Source organism: Perca fluviatilis, chromosome 17 (assembly GCF_010015445.1).
Source record: "Perca fluviatilis chromosome 17, GENO_Pfluv_1.0, whole genome shotgun sequence".
NCBI classification, from domain to species: domain Eukaryota; kingdom Metazoa; phylum Chordata; class Actinopteri; order Perciformes; family Percidae; genus Perca; species Perca fluviatilis.
The window spans coordinates 6,182,222-6,203,120 of NC_053128.1; the positions used below are offsets into that span (position 1 = coordinate 6,182,222).

The 20,899-nt window shown below is 38.7% G+C and overlaps 1 protein-coding gene across 1 annotated transcript in view; it reads left to right on the plus strand.

The window, feature by feature from the left end:
• Positions 1–20,554, plus strand: part of st8sia3 (ST8 alpha-N-acetyl-neuraminide alpha-2,8-sialyltransferase 3) — a 28,424-nt gene extending 7,870 nt beyond the window's left edge. The window contains exons 2-4 of the mRNA XM_039780447.1: positions 4,541–4,660; positions 11,735–12,292; positions 16,520–20,554. Of these exons, the coding sequence (XP_039636381.1) occupies positions 4,541–4,660; positions 11,735–12,292; positions 16,520–16,802 (961 nt within the window). The 3' untranslated portion in view covers positions 16,803–20,554. The remainder of the gene's footprint in view (positions 1–4,540; positions 4,661–11,734; positions 12,293–16,519) is intronic.
• Positions 20,555–20,899: the final 345 nt, after the last annotated feature.

Below are 20,899 nucleotides of genomic sequence, written 5' to 3' on the forward strand. Positions count from 1 at the left end.
AATTGTTGCAAAAGGTGCCATACAACTCAAATGATCACCATTAGAGCTGTATATTATCACAATTATAAGTGTTTTATTGTTACAATAATGTAATATCAAGTAAGTATTTGAAATGCACTTAACCTCTGCATGCCAGGCCTTTATATAGTCTACTTAAGGTATTCCTTTCTGTCAGTTACATGTCATTTTAACACTGGTGATGATTAAGATAAGAGTGAGTTTATTTTTTTGTTTACATTCCTCCTGCAGCGAGAGGCCGCCTCGTAAACCTGACCTGAGGTGAATACAGAGTGCTGAAGTTTGAATTCAAAACACAAGGATGTACTCTGTCTTTCCTTTTCCTTTATTATAATATTCATATTTTTCTTTTGAAGAATGATATTCTATCTATCTATCTATCTATGCATCTATCTATGCATCTATCTCTCTATGGTCTGACACTGAGCATTGAACTGTTTGTGTCTCTAACCAGACACAAAGCAACAAGTCTATGACCCTGACTTTTCTCTGAAGCCTTTTAGATGGTGTGGTGTTGGATTTGAAACAGCATGAAATAAAGAATTTAGAGGAATACTATGAGTAAACTATTATTATTAAATATATTTCCAAAGTTTACTCAGATCTCATTTTGTGGAGTTTAGCCAGTATTTTTCACAACAGAATAGTGTGTCACATAATCTCATTATTCTCTTAGAAACGTGCAGTTAATGTAGAAGTTTGTAGTTATCTTTGACACAAGTTTGTTATTTCATTCAACATTCTATTCCTTGACACTAAAATTAATCATATACCTATTTGGGAATTAGTAACAAAATAGTACCTAGCCCCCAAATCTTAATCTTAGTTATTATCTTATGTACAGAAGATAATAACTTGCAAACATACAGTATAAAGGCTAATATATACGTAAAATATTTTGGAAATCCAGACTGAATTGAAAAGTTTTGAGACAGAGTGAGACCATTCCCAACTGCAATGTGCTCATCTTTAGTATTTCCATTGTATTCTGCGGGACACATTTTAATCAGTAGCTATATCATGCTGATCCTGATTCAGCGCTGCACCTCTCTGGCTGAGCCTTACTGGCTTCAAAGATGGCGGGTGCTGCAAACAACAAAATAAAGCTGCTGGAGGTCAGACTGCCATCAGATCCAGGTCAAACAGTATTTACACATACGTCTTATGGTTGGTCTTAGACTGGCAAAGAGGTGGGGTTTGCCATGCAGGACAGTATAAGTTACAGAATGTTTACACTTGCTTCCTTGGTGAAAAATACCTCTGCCACTGTCTGAACTGTCCTGATGCAGTAAATTCCACCAACCTCATTCTTCATGCAAGATGAACCAAATTTACTTGCAAATACTATTTGACCAGTTGTGTCTGCCATAGCAGAGTCTTGACCTTAAACCTTGACATTTTGATGTTTAGTCAAAGGCAGAAGATTAGTGAAGCTAGTTCTCTGTTTAAACCAACATTGTGGAAAATCCTCTTTGTCTGTCTTTCTCAGAGTCAGATGAGACGATCGGTTTCATCTTTGTGCATCCAATACAAGGAGAGGTAATGGGTTTTGTCTACAGCTACCACAAAAATGTGAGGCGAAAACTGCTAGCCTAATTTCATCAACAGAGATAAACCTAGACCTACAGACAAGTCCAATGCTATCAGATTACAATGTTGTATCTTGTTAGATACCGTGCTAATTTCACATTTTCCCCTGCAGAGTTCTAGGTAGCTTTGTTCCTGGACGGACATCACATGGAACTTGGACATTTCAGACACTCAGGAGTTAAAATACATAATGAGAAACGATGAAAATACAACCTCACCATGTGTTAGGCAATCTTCTTAGTCCTTTCTAAGGTGTTTTCTCTTTCAACTTCAAGTCCTTCAAACCATACAATGATATAGGCCATTTTATTCCTACCCTCTAGTACGACCCACAGGAGCGTTTCATAAATTAGCACCCCTAGCGGTGGCAGGAAATAGGACCTTTTATCTTAACCAGAGAACGTAACGATTGCAGTGTTAAACACATCGTTAACGTTGTGAAGCGTTTGCAGTTTGTTTAGGTTTAGGCACAAAAACTACTTGGTTATGTTTAGGCACCAACACTAATTAGTTAAGTTAAGAAAAAGATTGTGGTTTGGGATGAAATCAGACGCTACTTTACTTTCAGTTATGCACATGACGCGAACGTGACTTAGCTCCGTTTGTTCCGTAAAGTTAAACAAAAACTCACAGTTTATTTTTATTTTCAAACGGGACTCAAACCACAGTCTCCTGGGTGAAAATCCTGTATTTGTTTGACTCATCCACCACCCCAACTTACGTCCTTATGTGTAAATTTGCCTGTTTTATAATTTGTCACCATACTTCCTGCTTTGATTTTGTCATCACTAGAGGGCGGCGTCAATATAAACGTAAATATGGGTCGTAATTGCTGCTTAAACGAACAACTTATGTCCCCTTTTCAGGGGAGGCCAGCCTCGTTACTTTACAGCAGGCTGTAACAAAGAGACAAACAAAAATGACCTCAACTAGATCTCTTCCATTATCACCTATAAAGCAGTGCTCCACTTGGGGGAGAGGAAGAGGTCCTTGGCCATTTTTTATTTGACATGCTCCACACTAATGTTGGAATTAATTGTGTGTTTTTGTTGCTTTACACCTGATTTATTCTTTTTCCCACCTTGAAATTCACCAAGAAGATTTTCTACCATCCAGTGTGTAAATTTTTTTAAACAACGATATACAACACTGAGTGTCTGAAATTACCAGGACGTCATGTGTGGTATGGTCGTCCTCTGGCTACATAACCAGCTAGCCACCACGTTAGCTACACAATCCATTGGCTGATGTTAGATTTGTTAGATTTTCTGTCAGTTTGTTGGGTAACAAGCTAGTCACCAATCTGGCTGGGATTTGTTGACAGTGGAGTTAAGACAGAGGTCAAACCTGTAACTGCCACTATGAGGAGATAACATGCTGTGTGTGCAGGCTAGCAGTTTCTTCTGCTTCCCCTTTTTGTGCTAAGCTAGGCAAAACACATCCTGGATCGTTCTCTGTACCAGGTGCACAGAGACTCTGGTTAAGACATAGAGTGTTGCGTTTACAGGAAACATGGACTGAATGCTGTTGTGACCTAAGGAGGAAGTCATTCTACCAGGAGACAGCACCATGGACAAGAAATAATCAAATACATGAAAAATGTCAAGGTTTCCATGCAAAGATCACACATAGAAAAGCTTGAAAAGTAAATGAATACATTGTTAATCTCTTGGTTAAGTCTTGATTTTAATATACTCATTTGTAGCATTGGACGAGTTGAGGCTTCTTGGATTGCAAAAAAAATGTTCATCTTATAAAGCATGTTCACTGCATGTTCAGTCCTAAAATAAAAAAATAAAAAATAAAATTTACCAACAAAGTGGCATCATTAAATTTCTCATGCCGTTTAAAGTGTCTTGAAATGTGGTAAACAAGGCATCATTTCAAGATGTGGATGGTTGTTTTAAAACTGTCTTGAAAGTGAAGGATGTACATGAAACCAAATTTGGTTGAAAGGCAAATATTTCACTCCACGTGAAAACCTTTCTAAGATGGACATCATTTCTGCAACAGTTTGGCCGTAATGCTCATTTTCCCACAGTACGCTGGATTGATATTATTCTAGATTAGAGTAATGAAAGAGGCTGAAAGTCAGTTTACACTGAGCTGATAGTGTAAATGAACACTGCAGCTGGTTTCATGAAGGAACAAAACCTTATCTATTTGCTAAATGGCTCAACACTTGCATATTTCAATCAGCTTCTTTTGGAGGCATTTTAGCTTTGTGAAGAGGGTGGTACTGAAAAAGTTTTTGGACATTATTTCTACAATATCAAGAAACACAAGCAGTCAGGGGATCTCACTTTAATTTTCAATGTATTTCCACACCAAGTTTAAATTTATGTACAAGATATTTACATGAACAAAACTAATCAAGTAGTTATTAAATATGTGTTTCTCTGTTGCTTCTTGCAAACCAAAGAAGCATTTTAATGCAATAGAAAATGTTTAGTTGTCTTTTGATTAAATTAATTTAATACTTTCGTTAATTTTTTTGTTAAGAAACATGAAAAAAATAGCATCATAGCTGCTGCCTTGATGCACGACCAGAAAACTAGATACAACACGGAAAAGTGTACTATCTTATCACAGATTTTCAGTAAATTTGCAAAATCTATGTATGCATATTTTCAGCATTTTATGTATCTAACTCCAAAAAAAGTGTTTTCAATAATCTTGCTAAGGTGTTAGCTTGTTTACAACCTGACTCTTTGTGTTTCTTGGCCTGTCAGACAAATGATCCTTCAATGGTTTGCAATGCAGGTGAATGAGGATGTTTTGCATTATCTATAAACCTTTTTTTAAAGAGCTAAAATGCTCCTCAAAAGATTTTGAATTGCAAGTGAATGAAGCCAACCTCCTCTTAACTCAGGAAGAGTGGGTTAACCTCTGTGTCTTTATCTCCTCCTCTTGCTCCTCCTCGTCTGTCTAGCTCTCAGCTGGCGTTGAAGTATCTGGATCCAGCTTTCACTCCTCTGACCAATGCGCTCAGCGAGGACATGCAGAACTCCTCTAAATGGACCTACAACAGCTCTGCTTTTCTACAGCTGAAGTAGGTTACACACAGTCTCTCTCTTTATGTGGTGTTTTTTGGCCGTCTTGAAAGCACAGCATGATTTTAGTGCTTACAGAAGTAAGCACCAGTAGTAATGTTTCATTTAATTTGAATCCAGCATCATTTAGTTTTTTACAATATAAATTAAAGTTTAACTTGGAAACTCAAAGCACTATCAAGTCAGTCAAGACAACTCAAATTGAAGTCTCAAGTCTTGTCAGGTCGTGTCATGTCAATAATCCCGTCTCTAAAATGTATTTAACCCATCAGTCAAGTCGGAAGTCCCTTAGGCCATGTCCAAGTCAAGTTTCAAGTCATTTCAAGTCCATATCCAAGACAGCCTGTTGCTGTCTTATATATTGGTTCATTGTTGCGGGTCAAAACTTAAAGGGGTGATAGAATGATTATATAGGGTATTTTACACTGTTCCTTAAGGTCTCCTAATAGGGTACGTAACATTGGTTGGGCTGAAAATTGCCCGAATGCTATTTTATTAGGCCCTTAACTACCTTGTGAATATGGCTCTATTTGGAACAAGAGCTTTTATTCCAAATATGGTATGCTCATTAATATTCCGAATGAGCTACGTGCTGATTGGTTTGAGCAAACTACATAGAAACACATGGGAGACTCTCATATTTCAGACACTGCAAAGTTATACATTGTTTATCGGGCCATTACAAAAATTCACTTCTGAAACTTTTTTATGCAAGAAATCAACTATGTAAAGCTCAAATATGGGCCGCTTTACGAAAATGGATGGCTAATTGCAAATTTTGTCCGACTGTGTGTCGGAGTTCAGCGCCGGTGCTGCCTGTGTTGCTGCCTCGCCGCCTGGCCTGCCTTCCTTCACAGACCCCGGCCTGCTATGAGGTACTTGGAGCTCCGTCAAGACTGGCAGCCCACTGCACTGCAAATCACCGTCTCTTGGGCTAATGACAACCAAATGCCCCTGCCCTGACAGAGCTCCAGGGCCTGCAACTCCCCTCTTCCTGCTAGCTAAATGCCCGTTGTATGTGAGTGAGAGCGCGGTCAGTGAGCTTGTTACGCCAGCAATCTCTTACCACAGGTTTCAGTTAATTTTTTTATGTGTGTAATTATAATGTGTTGAGTTATTTAAACAAACGATTGGGGAAATAAACGCCGCTTGTCCGCGAGTCCCATTGATAGAGCCTGCGGCTGGATGTAGATTTGTAGCTACAAATCATGGATAGTTAGCTTCATTTTCGGCGTCATTCCGAGTATATTTACAGTTTGAATTTCGTCACGCCACGTAAACAACATCTAACTAAATGTCTTATAAAGTTAACAACGGTGTCCGATTTCAAATTAATGAATATTTGTGAAGAGTAGGGCTTCCGTTAGGTGCAACTGTCCCTTCAATCCTAGCTACCTATGTAGCTACAAATCACGGATAGTTAGCTTCATTTTTGGTCGTAATTCGAGTATATTTACAGTTTGAATTTCGTCACGCCACGTATACAACATCTAACTAAATGTCTTATAAAGTTAACAACGGTGTCCGATTTCAAATTAATGAATATTTGTGAAGAGTAGGGCTTCAGTTAGCTGCAACTGTCCCTTCAATCCTAGCTACCTGTGTAGCTACAAATCACTGATAGTTAGCTTCATTTTTGTTCGTAATTCGAGTATATTTACAGTTTGAATTTCGTCACGTCACGTATACAACATCTAGCTAAATATCTTATAAAGCTAACAACGGTGTCCGATTTCAAGTTAATGAATATTTGTGAATTTCAGAGGAATTCTAAGAGGAGGCTAGCTAGCTCTCATTGATAGAGCTACATCCAGCAGCAGGCTCTATCAATGAGACTCGCGGACAAGCGGCGTTTATTTCCACAATCGTTTGTTTAAGTAACTCAACAACATTATAATTACAAACATTAAAAGATTAACTGAAACCTGTGGTAAGAGATTGCTGGTGTAACAAGCTCGCTGACCGCACTCTCACTCACATACACCGGGCATTTAGCTAGCAGGAAGAAGGGAGTTGCAGGCCCTGGAGCTCTGTCAGGGCAGGGGCATTTGATTGTCATTAGCCCAAGAGACGGTGACTTTGCGCGGGTATGGAGTGCTGTGGGCTGCCAGTTGTGACGGAGCTCCAAGTACCTCACAGCAGGCCGGGCGGCGAGGCAGCCACACAGGCAGCACCGGCGCTTAACTCCGACACACAGTCGGACAAAATTTGCAATTAGCCATCCATTTTCGTAAAGCGGCCCATATTTGAGCTTTACATAGTTGATTTCTCGCATAAAAAAGTTTCAAAAGTGAATTTTGTAATGGAATAGCAGAGATCTGCATGACCTAGCTAGATTCAGAAGACTACCTGATCTCAGGTCAGTTGTGTAGCCTATGTAAATGTTGGGGCGTGACCGTTCTCTTAATACACCCAAGGGCTAACAAAGGTTCCGGTTTTTGAGATTCGCCCGTTTTCAAAATATGAGATTTTCATAGTAAAGGGGTGTCAATGGGATTTTGAGCTTCTATGTATGTCCTATTTACCCACCGAACTTTCGTTATTCAACTATGACAGGGTAAAATCGGTTTTGCATTCTATCACCCCTTTAAGGCTTGAATGTTAAAGGGGGTTTAATCAGGTTTGAAGGGGCCAAACAAACAAAGTAGCAACAATACAAGAGAACAACTGCAACATCAAAAATCTGCTCCTCCATTATCCACATTAATCTGCATTAATCATGTTCAATGCTGAGAATAATATACATTACATCTGGGTCACTGTCATCATAACCATTGTTTCTGATTGGATTGAAGGAAAGAATTTAAATGCACAACTGGTATTAACTGGTTTTACTGTGTTTATAGTTCATCAGATCTGTTCAGTACTGGGATTTCCTTTAATCCACTGTTTAATCCATTGTTAAAGTACATTTTGTTGTGGTCACTGTGTCAACTGTCTTATCCACGGTTGTGACTGTACACTCTAAAAAGTAATAAGGTAAGAGTTTTCATTGGGCATTTTGTGTTTCGTTTACTTCATGGCATTTTTAAGTAGCATGAACGCTGTAACACTACTTAACGTGAACCCAGCAAAATCAAGTTGAGTTGATTAATATTACTGATATTGTTTAGTTAGATAAACTTCCTTTTCTTAGTAAACGTAACTCACTTGTACATGATATTTAACACAATTTAAATGAGTATGGTTAACTTCTAGCAACCTATAATTTAAGTTGCATTAAGTTAATTTTTTAAGTAAAATGAACCTAATCAAACGTGTGAATGAGTCTAGGCTCCATCCTCCGGTAAATCAATGATGCTGCATTAACAGCTATAAAAATGCATATCTATATCCCAAGCACTACTTTTGACAGTTAGATCCTGTCTCATCAATAAGAATTTCATATTATGACAATGGCATTGGGCTGATGGCACATGTAAACTTTCATTGTGCAACCGCTGAGTTAGCTGTACACCTCGGTTTCATCACGACTCTATAGGCGGAGACAAACAAACTTTAGGAGTTTGGTTATAGAAACAGGTAATGAGATAATAACAAGCTCGCTCTACATTATCCCGCTTATTCCACAGCTTATAATATGGCTACTCATAGAGGTTACTCGGTCGGGACGGTTAACTTTACCACTGATGAGCACGACTCTCTGGAGGAAGCCAGGTCACACTGATGAGCCAACAATGGAGCTAACTAATGCTCTGTTAGCTCTTTCCCTTTGAGCTCCGTATGAGCACAAATATTGATTTTTTAAAAATTATTTCATTTGTTTAAAAAACAGGCAGCCCTTCAATAATCGGAACTCCGCAATGATCTGTTATACATGGTAATGGTCTGTTATATAGAAATAGCAGATCGCAGAATGAAGTGATTGACCAATCAAAATCAAGTATTCAACCAAGCCTTACTTTAGCAAGTCTCCTAACCCTAACGGACGACAGACCTGCCCCCACTGCTAAAAAAAATCCTAAAGGAAACACTGCTACTATAACAGGCATCAACATTATAATGGTTTTTATAATTCACATAACATTATTTATGTATATTTACTCAGTGTGACTTCCAAAATACCCTACATGCGAGAATTTATCAGATTTGTTTGTTTGTAATGTGGCCTATTTTTCTCTCTTTTTCACTCTTATTTTTTTCCTTTGTGTGTGATTCATTTTGTGCATTATGTTAATGTTAGCGGCTTTGTTTCCGTGTGGAACTGGTAAACAACTTGAACTTCAACAATCACATCTCTGTGTTTAACGTTAGCTAACAGCAAACGTTTAGCTAACAGCTAATGTTAACTTTAGTTGTAATTACCTCGCGTTAGTGTCTTTTGTGGGAGGGGTTTCTGCAACACACCACGTTATTGCTAAATTAAAGAAGCAAGATGGCGGATACAATGTAGACCACGAGTCGATAAAATTCAAGGCTGAAACATGATAACGTTAGCAAAGGCATACATTAGCTAGCATGTCTGTAGCCTAGTCTTCATTGAATATCAGCTAAATCGGCTTAGCCTACATTGAATCTCTTCGCTTCAGGTGTCTGTTTTCAGTTAACGTTAGCGTTAGGATGTGTTAAACACGGTAACAGCCCCGACTGCCTAGGTAGCTTACAGGACCACCGGGTAGCTAACTTAGCTTTCCATGCATGCAGGTCAGTTAGTACGATTTGCACGTTAGTTAACGTTTACTGCCAAACAGGACCTCTAGAATAATCGGTTTAGCACGAATTCACCAATCATTCAGTAATAATTTGGCTAAAATGGCTTAACTTACCGCTTTAACTAGCATCCTTTCAGTTCTGCAGCGCCGAGGGTATGAAGTTAAGTAAACGTTTTCAAGCAAGCTGCTTATACCTGTTGTACGTGTCCGCCCAGATCAAACAGACACTTCAGACGCATCAGGGGGAAAGTGATGACTACTTGTTTTTTATAACCTTTGTGTCTATACAGTAATCACAGACATAACTACTCACATAGACTGTGTATGTCAACTCACTTTTATAACACTTCATGTACACAATAATCACATAGTAATAACTACTCAAACTTTGGTAGTTGTATTTAAAATATATTGTTGTGTATGTACTGACACATTGTAAGTAAAGGCAAGGTATATTGATACTTCAGACAGACATACAACAGATCAAATAAACTAGTTCACAACTATTTATTATTAAACCTACATGGTGGGTGTAGCACTTATTGCAGTGTACCATGACTTACAATGAGAAGACCTGTAAAATAAGCTTACATTTCTTGATAAGCAACATTACCGAGCAGCCATACCTTTCAGCTCAGTAGTTCTTTCTGCCGTACTATTTTTTTTTATTAATGTTAAAGGGTACCTTTACGCAAAAAGCATCTATTGATGCAGATAGTTGTGGTTATATTTGGTTTAGAGATATTCGGCTCTCAGATATCTGCTGCTAGAAAGTCCGAAAATCCAGATGCAGATATCTCAAATTAGAATTTTCTATCTTCTTTTTTGTAATTTTGGTGAATTGCGTCTTTAACTTTCCAATATATTAATTAACAATGGCTTTGAAACTAAACAGGTAAAATGTAATTAAAATGTGTAAAGAAATTAAGTTACTGTTGTTCAGTATAATATACTCCTATGTTTTGCAGGTTTCCCAAAACATTTTTTCATATTTTTTAATGACTTCCTTTTATTGAAAGAACTGAATGAGGTGCAGTTATTGTTTTCATATATTGGGTTGCTTTAGGTTGGAAGGTGAATGTTATTCTGTCCACCTGGAACAACCTACAGTTCAATCTAACACCATTGCACTGTGAAGGTATTGCTATTATTGTGTCCACCCCCTGTAGATTTCCCTGTACTGAGATAGTGGGTGTTGTGAAAAATTCAAAACGAAATACAACAGAGAGGTTTTAGACAGACTTGTGGATGCTTAAAGGAACACACCGACTTTTTGAGACTTTAGCTTATTCACCAAAACCCCAGAGTTAGATAAGTCCATACATACACTTCTCATCTCTGTGTGATTTGCTCGCAGCACCTGAGAAGCCCCGTGGTGAGGATCAGAGAGTAACAACGGTGCTTTTCAGGTATTGCGCTAATCACTCCACCCAAGTAGCAGTGCTTCGCCTTCTGTGGAGAATAGTTCCTAGTATGTATACATTTAGAAGATGGCTGTCTCATGTGACCTTGTTATTTGTACACGCTGTGACTATACAAATCACAACATGTAAATAGGAAAATGTTGGCGTTATTTTGTCACTTATTGGGAGCAGTAGGCTAGATGGAGCTGGTTACGTCCAGGATCTGTGCTAAGCTAGGCTAGCGGTGGGGGCTGTGATGGAAGTTTTCTATGAAGCATCAGAGTAAACAAATATCAATGATAAAAATGAAAACGAATAAAGACTGTTTGAGATTTTAAACCAAAGTCTGGTCTTTGAGCATTTATTATATTTTGCAAAATATGAGAATACAGATTCAAAGGTACATGCAGTACAACTGAATGAGCATTACTAAACTAAAATCTAAACATCACATCATCATATAGTCAAAACCCTCTCTCAAGCCACCCCTCTAACTTTATCTTTTAGCCTGGTCAGAGTTGAAAATAGGACATCATTAGAAGTCAACCCATCCTTACCTTCCCCTCTGCTCCTGTTCTTTTCATTAGCCTAAACAACCCTTTATCTCAGGAGGCAGTAGGAAACATGGTTTTGTGGCCTTCTCTACTTTGTCAGCTAAAAAGTTAAACAAAATGAGAAGCTAGAGTTTCTTAAACAAAAACCACTAGGCTAAGAGTTCATGGCTGCTGCTGTCCCTCTCTGGCCTTTAAGAGTCTAAGAGGAAGGAACAGCATTTTTGTGGAGGTTTAAAACAATCTTTAAGCAAATGGTTATAATCATTAATCAATAATGGTTAAAATAAAATTTGCCACCACAGGGCATCAGACAGAGTTACAGCACACACGATGATGAGAAGGGTATGTATGGACTTATCTAACTCTGGGAGATACGGTGAATAAGCTAAAGACCAAATAAGTCGGCATGTTCCTTTAAAGTAAGGACGCAGTAAATGTACAAAAATTAATTTTTTGTATTGCAGAAAGGAGATCTCTCAATACATCGACATCCCCCACAACTTCACACTGATAAGAGACTCAGTCCGAATCGGACAGCTGATGCACTACGACTACTCCAGCCACAAGTACGTCTTCTCCATCGGCGAGAACTTCCACTCGCTCCTCCCTGCGGTCTCGCCAATCCTCAACAAGCACTACAATGTTTGTGCCGTGGTCGGCAACAGCGGCATCCTTACTGGCTCGCACTGTGGAGCCCAGATCGAGAAGTTTGACTTTGTCTTCCGCTGCAACTTTGCGCCGACCGAGATCTTTAAGAAGGACGTTGGGCGGCGGACAAACATGACGACCTTTAACCCCAGTATCCTGGAGAAATACTACAACAATTTACTGACTGTGCAGGACAGGAACAACTTCTTCCTGAGCCTAAAGAAGCTTGACGGTGCCATCCTGTGGATCCCGGCGTTTTTCTTCCACACGTCAGCGACAGTGACAAGGACGCTGGTGGACTTCTTCGTAGAACATCGAGGTCAGCTGAAAGTCCAGCTGGCCTGGCCGGGAAACATCATGCAGTATGTCAACAGGTAAGACACGCAGTAACACTGCAGTAGATTTACAACAAAGATCACGTCTCCACCTGGTATTAAATAACCTGTGATCTGTGCCTGGTTAACACTTTTTTAACGGATCTGGTTCTGGTTTTTTTCCCCGTTCAATATCTCCATTGCTGTTTCATTAAATGCTGATGTAATGAGTTTAGAGCCTGGGACCAAGCAAACAGCTACAAGATGAATCGTGACCATAAAACATTTGATTGGGTGCAAAATAACATTTTAAATACGGCAGAAAAGGCAAAGGTACAAGACTATGTACAGAAACGATCATAGACTTCAATGGCAGCAGCTCGCTCTAGCCGTTCACGGCTGCGGTGAACATTTCTATGGTAACAGTGAGTTTTACCAATCAGAGACATTGCTGTTACGCTAAGGATTGTGGGTAGTGTAGTATTCCTCCATAGTACTGCGTATAAAACATGTAGCATGTAACATTTAAACAGACTTCTAGCCTCTAGAGGAGCAGAAACTTTTGTTTCACAACCTCGAAGCTCGTGATCAGTCTTCCTTGGATGGTTTAGACATTATGGCTGATAATCAAAATCCTTATGGAGAAAATGAATGGTATTTTAACTTCCGGAACCATATTATTTACATCTGTTATTAGTAATATTATCTTCATTCTGCCCTCACTGTGATCAGATCTCAATATGAAAATGAGGTAGGCGGAGCTAGCAAACTCTTCTATCAGAGCGTGTCCCAAGTCAAGGTACTTATTGTTCCTTTGTGGCATTTACATATTTTTTTCCTAGTCCAGATAAGATATCTAGGTACAGATACATTTTTTCACATTGTCAACAAATCCCATTAAAAGATCAAAACCAACAGCGTACTTAGCGTAAAGTGTAGTTTTTAGCAAATGTTACTCATGTGCAGGGGTTAAAGTGGAATATGGCAAAAAGGCTTTTGAAACAGATTGCGACGCAGTCAGTCCACTTAAAACACAATGGGGCTACATTCACTTCCAGCTAACTTCACAGAGAACAATGAGCGCAAAACAGCATCACCAATCTATCTAACTCAGCTATAAAACACTGAATTTGCAGCATGTTACCATGGCGTTCACTACCAAGCCTGTTCGTAACCAGTTAGGCTACCGACAACGTGATCTTTACCAGTTCTACTGACTTGACCAGTTTAGATAGTATGCGACTGTCCAGCTATTTTTACAGAAATGTGAACTAGCCACAGACAGTAGCCTTGCGCATGGACTCATGATGGTGTGCTGCTAAGAATGAATAGGGGAAATGCAATGCAAAATGGATATTTGGCGTCACACTGATGTATGAAACTGCCGATAGGATTAATTTACTTATTAATTGAAGGTGCCGGAATGCTGTTCCAGATCTTTCCAGCCCACTTTAACCCCTGCTGGGACTTTTTTCAGCTGTGGATTAACAGTGTGGCTCATTGATTGTTTTAAATAGTTAATACAATGAGTATCTATGGCACAGAGGAATAAGATATTTATTGTTGGGTTTTGGCCTTTTAATCGGATTTGTTGAAAAAATATAGATTTTCATGCCCAACCCTCTTTACAAAAAAAAAAGTTTATTTTAATTACTAGTTGGTGGTTTTTGATAATGATAGCACTGGGTGAAAAATTTCTGGACTTGTTAGTCTGTCCATCTATCACTCTCTATTTGTATGTCTGTGTTTAAAATGCCAAGTATTTATGCCCTGTTTGTAGTACTTAGTGTGGTTGCATTGTATTGAGTGGTGCTCTATATGGCAAAGAGGAGATTTAGTCTCCAAAGCCGGATTATAAAAAAACTATTCAGTGAAAGGTATAGCACAGAGCTGTAACTGTGTGTGTGGAGAGGGATTTAAGTCCGGTGCCTAGTGTTGAAGCAGCAGAATAGGCTACTCGTACAGTAACCTAATCTTCACCAATCCCATTAAGACTACCTGCTCTGGAAGAATAACCACGTTTAAGCAGCTCAGGCGGCTTTCAGCACCTCAAGGACTTTTGGAAATGGTTTTGTTGAGGCCGGTTTGGAGAGTTCCCCTCTGTGATCCTGCAGAGCAGGACTTCCTGATGAAAGCAATCGCAGTGGTCAGATTAGGTTCTTTTTTTTTTTTTTTTGATTCAGTTGCTTTCAATAACAGCCTTTTGTCAGATTTTGTTGAATGACAATTCGAAAAAGCAGAATTTGTTTTGTTCAGGTTTGTGCCTACATTTATGTGTCACCCAAGCAAATACATGTGGAAATATCTATTTCTTAATTTTTGGCAAAATAAAAAATCTTAACAACATGGAATTACCTGTACTGTAAAGGCTCACATGGTAAATTTGGCAAAATATAGATTTTCACAGCACTAATTCTATCAGCAACTACAGAGTCATGTCATATAGGGTTGCAACTAACTATTATTTTCATAGTCGATTAATCTGTTGATTATTTTCTCGATTATTCGATTAGTTGTTTGGTCTATAAAATGTCAGAAAATGGTGAAAAATCTGGATCAGTGTTTCCCAAAAGCCCAAGGTGACGTCCTTGAATGTCTTGTTTTGTCAACAACTCAAAGATATTCAGTTTACTGTCACAGAGGAGAGAAGAAACTAGAATATATTCACATTTAAGAAGCTGGAATCAAAGAATTTTTACTTTTGTCTTAAAAATTACTCAAAAAAAAATTATCAAAATAGTTGCCGATTAATTTAAGAGTTGACAATTAATTGATTAATCTTTGCAGCTCTAATGTCATACTCAACACTCTTCTGCGATCAGTCTTTCTCCTCAAACAGAAATACTGTCATTCAATAATTATTATTATTGCTGATCGTTGACAGCAGCTTAACAATGACAGTGGTGACTATGAAATGACTCTGTTGTACTGATTGAATTAATGCTGTGTAGCATACATTATACTGAATTAATCAAGATAGCAAGTAAACATAAAGGCTGTATTACAGTAACAGAAAACAGCATCAACAACAAATGAAAACAGAAAATGCAAATACTTATCACTAACATATGATAATATACATATATAAAACAGAGGAAAATAGAGATTAATGGCTGCACTTTGGTCTAGATTAAATTCCGGTGTTTTACCCTTTAAAATATATAATATGTAATATTTCTGCATTTAAATGTAAAAAAAAGACTCTACATATGTTATATAAGTGTTTTAGTTGTGTACGTAAATTTCCCCAAATGTTTTCAACAACGTTCAAACCAAGAGAAATCAATTTAACAATGACATGGAGCGTGACGTTTAGTTGCCTGTTAATTGTGTCATATAACCTTTAAAACACCAAATGATACATTAGAGAGTAATGGTAAATCATACAATGTCACAGAATTATACTCTGTAACAACAAAACAGCATTTGTCTGCCACACATCACCATTGTTTCGTAATTACATGCCACTTTGTGACACAGTAATACAGTAGAGACCTAATTTATTGATATATATTTCAATATCAATCCAGTTTACTACAATGTTCTACGTTGAGAAATAGCTCATGCTAATGCTTGGTGGGTAACAATATAAGGTTAAAATAAAATTCAACGTGCTCGTAGAGTTATTTTTAGTGTAACTGTTTTGACCACGGTTTACAGCACTGGACTAACCCACGATTACATTCGCCAACGTAACGTTAGCTGTATGGGTAGTTAACTAATCTAATGCTAAGTAGGCCAGCTAGCTCATCCAGCGACTGCAGCAACCGGAACCCAGCCAGCACAAACCCCAGCGCTGGGTGCTAACAACGCTAATGGGAATAACAGAAGGTTTATTGATCCGTCGGGGAACAGACCATATCAGACCACAGGCGCCCACAACAGCGGCCACCTCCGCCCCCACTACCACACCCACCTCCACCCCCACTCCTCACCGGTGAAGTAAGTCTCCCAGTGGCGGGGAGTACAAGTAATTACAGTATGTGGGAAAAACTTGAGGTATTTCATTATAATGACATAAATAAATGTTAATTAACATAATGTGAATTAAACTGTGATAGATTAACCCGTCCGTGAACAGATACATCGGCAATGGTGGTTAACAATGAAGACAACAGCTTCACAACATTATCAAATGTCCGCGTTTACATCCATGGTTTCGATTAAAGGAGACCTCTAGGCTAGCGGCAAAAAAATTCATATTGTACGTTTAAGTGACTTACACTTCATATAATTTAAAAAGTTACGGTTATTTTAATAATTGTTCTCCTGACTTGTGCTCAACAGCTACTGGAAAACCAAGCAGCTGTCGCCGAAACGCCTGAGTACCGGCATCCTGATGTACACGCTGGCGTCCTCCATGTGCGACCAGATCCACCTGTACGGCTTCTGGCCCTTCGGCTGGGACCCCAACACAGGAAAGGAGCTGCCGTACCACTACTACGACAAAAAGGGCACCAAATTCACCACCAAATGGCAGGAGTCCCATCAGCTGCCCGCTGAATTCAAACTCCTCTACAAGATGCATACGGAGGGACTGCTGAAGCTCTCCCTCTCCCACTGTGCTTAGGGCTAAAACTGCAGCAGGTACAGGTACAGCGCTCCTACCAGCTCCTCTCCAACGCTTCTACGGGCCAAAGTTGTCAAAATGATGAGGCAGACAAGGGAATGATTCATGTGGTTTTGCCAAAATCAAAATCTTAGCTCTGAGGCTGAGTTGGTGCAATGGGTTCTTAAAACAAAATTTAAAAAAAGCCCCGTTTGACAAACCGTTTGGACAAAGCGCAACAGCTCAAGAGATAAGGAGTCTATTAATTTTCTAAAGCTCAAGAATATAAAGATGAAGAGGACTACAGTTTTGGAAAAGGTTGCTGCAGAGGGACCTTTAGGCACCGTTGCTTTTCAGAATATCACAACCTTGAATTGTTTCATGGTGTTTTATCACCTGTCACTCTTTGAACTACAGCTACAAATCAGCAGACTGTTTAAAACCTACATCAGCACTGCATTAAAGAAGGCAGATCGCTCCTTCATTTCTATGAGACCACTGTGTTGATGCAGTTTGGATCCTGACACCACAGGCAAGAAAGTTGAACCTGGCTCAATATTTGCTGCAATTGAATGCATCGTCATGCAGCAGCAACACACCGCGTAGGCTAATCGGATATGTGAAAGCGCGCATTGCTCATAGATTCAGTTGTAGAGAAAATGAATGTCACGGTGGTAACTATATGTATACTATATGATACATAATCAAGTACAAGGGCAAAGGATAAAGAGTACAGATCATGGATCTACAAGATGAAGCAACAGGAACTCTGGTCTCCTGCTCAAATGTTGGATGCACTACACCCCATCCATCACCCTAACCTCCACACCCTTACTTTCCAAATTGCTACAGTACATAAAAGGCACGCTATTTCCTACATTGGTACTGAACGTTGGTACTGGACGTAAACTATGCTTTGCAAATTTGTTCAACATGCCTCCATTTCAAAAATTCTTAGGGATACTGAGCTGGAATTTAAATTTAAGATAATTGTATGTCAAAGGGACTATAGATGACTCTAATCGGAAACAAAGAGGACATACGGCAAATGTTTGTCCTATACTGAAGCACACTGCTTTCATCTTTGAAGTACGACAATAACCATATCTTTGAAAAAATGTGAGTATTAGGAGTTTTGTTTCTTAAAAAACTGGTTGAGCTAGAAAAGATTTTGAACTGAAGTCCTTATTTTCACTTTGCTGGCCTGTTCCTCTGATTTAAATGTCCAACACAAGACAGTGTGAGATAAGAGGAATCTTAGATAATTAAAACAAAAAGGCAACATTATCATGGCCTTAAAATCCAATTTGTACATACAGTATTAACTAGAAATGTTTTGTATCATATCTAATAGCAGCCCTTTTATTCACAGAAGTAGTGAATACAATACTGCTATTTTCATCAAACAACGTTGTTTTAGGATTGGATTAAATTCTGGTAAGGTTAAGGTTTTGGTCAGAAGTCCACAATTGGGGCACTTTTGTTTTTTTCTTGTGGTATGAATGTTTTTCACATCCATCAAGTATGTGAATTGTAGTTACTTGTATTAATGAAATGCTCAGTGATGTTTCCCCTGTGTTTTTTACGTGGGAACTAATACATATTTTTGTTGCGACATAACTTCCATCATATCCTGTAATATCCACACATTGTAATCTGAAATTTGCATCTGGACATTCTCCTCAAAGAAATCTGAATATACAGTTTAAACTTTCAGAGAGAAGATGTCTGGTAGTTAGAGCAAAGTTATTCTACAGTTTAAGAGTGCAATTCACTTATACACTGCTGTCATAAATATGGACAGCTGCACACTTGCATAGAGAGGCGAAGTCTGTCCCCTCTGGTGCACCACCATGGGAAAAATATGTCCGGTAGTGAATAGAGACAAATAATTATTTGATCCTGTTTAAATTTGAGCCATTAATTTACAATTTAAAAGATAATTTGCAAGTCAAAAGAATCTCAGTTTGTTGTAAAAGTGAAAATACGTAATTAGAAAGACTGCTCACCCCAAAGTCGCATAAGTGACGCCTCGCTGAAGCTACGATGCCTGTGTGTTTCATAACAGAATGTGACGTTAGTCTCACCAGCAGCGGATCTCGCTCGTTCTTTCGCTTTCCGTCTGATAAAATGCCGATAAAACACGTCAGGTATGATAACGTTACATATGTTGTGGAACATAGCTAAGCTACCTTGCAAGCGTGTAAGCCGAACAGCAAGCAAGGTGATGAACATTGTGCAAGACCAGATATGTAGTTCACTTAGCTAAGTGGTACTATAACAAACATAAGACAAACTGTGAGTTTTCCACTTGCAAAAATATCTTTTAAATTAACAAACACCATACAGGACTCAATTCAAACGGGATCAAAAAAATATTTGTCTGTCCCTGTTCACTTCCATGAATGTTTTTACCAAATAAGGTCCCATGGGGTCTACAGGAAGAGAAGGGACTTTGTCTCTCTATTTTTAATGACTACATTATTCATGACCAAAAACTATAGCGAGTCGACCACTTTGCTAACACAGCCAAACATCAAGCAAGTGCAACAACACAAGACATTGCAAGCTAGCTAATACTACTTACTAGTCCAACAGCAAGATAGCCAGCTCGGCAGCCTTTTATTTCGCAAAGTTCTCACCAACAACTAAAAGCCAGTCCAAGATTTTACTCTTGTTTAGTGGTCTCTAGCTCGGTCACTATCTCTTTTCTTGGCTTCCTCTGTCAACATCCTCTTCAGTCACTTGGCTTCTGACATGATGTCAGTAGAGGCTGCTGAACCCGATTCCGTTGCCCACTCCCCCAATTCTGTTCTGCCCCCCCACCCCCCTCCCCAGGCCTGAAAAGCTCCTTCTCCCAGCAGTCCAAAGCTCCTGCTAGCAGTGTAAATACCAACACTCCTCCAGTGCTCCAAGCTCCCAGTTCTGGCAGCACAGCTAAAAAGAGCTAACGTTGCAGTTAGCAGCAGTTAGCAGCAGTTAGCGGTTTGGGTTACTTTAGCTAACTAAGTAAAGCTTTCTGTCCATCAAGAAATTCCGTAAATCACAGACAAAGCAGCCAGAGGACATCAGAAGGAATACCAGAAAACATTTTCTCCATAAAATGTGATCCAGTTTCACCAAACTCAGTGGTAGAGCCGTACAGCACTACGCAAGTCTCCCGGGCGATCGTACCTGCTCACCAAAGTTAAATGGCGCGAGAACAGGTGTTCAGAGAGGCACCATTCTTCTTTCTATTACAAGTCAGTATAGCATCAACATTTTGAAGCTGTTGCTTTAAAGAGTTCTCCAACAAGGCTATTATATTTATCATTTTTAGATTATTTTTATTAAGGGGGTCAGAGGTCAGCAGGTAGCGAAAGAAAAAGTGAATTTCTCACGTGTGAAACACCAAACATGATAAATTCACTCATAGAGACATGGTTTTCAGGCTTATCAAATGCAAATCCTCATAATTGACGTGTTTTTTAATGTAGTCACAAATTTGCTGCAATGTGTTAATGTGACTTTTGTCACCTTTTATTTTTGTAATATAAAAATATCAGTCGGTATCAGGTAACATTTATCCAGAATGTATATTTTTGCATTTTGAATGGTATTAATGAGACAGGCTACATCCATATCGACATGTCTGTAGAGGTGAAGGGTAATATATACTATAACCACATATGCTGTAAGATTAATGTTTTATTCATCCAATACTTGAAAGAAAATATATCTTGTCTGTATTTATTTAATTATTAAGCCATTGAAATAAATGAAATGATCAATTTGACAAAGTGAATCCTGTCTTGTTTTGAGTGGATGTTAACTTAAGACTCCCGTCTGTTTATAACCATATTTTTGAAGTTTGAGGTGTGTTCTTTAAAAAAGAAAACTGTATCTACATTCTTGCGAATGCTTATTATTTATCATAGATACTTATCTATGATTAAATAAGTTATTGGAATCAGGCCCACAGTTGCAAAAAATTACACACAAGGATTTTGAGAACGGTAACACACAGGTAGCAGGTAGTGGAGGGGCAAAGCCTGACATCCGGCACGTGTGAGGCTTCATCCTGACAATGTACTTCCGTTGCACCAGACTAGGCAATGTGTAACACATATGACATAATT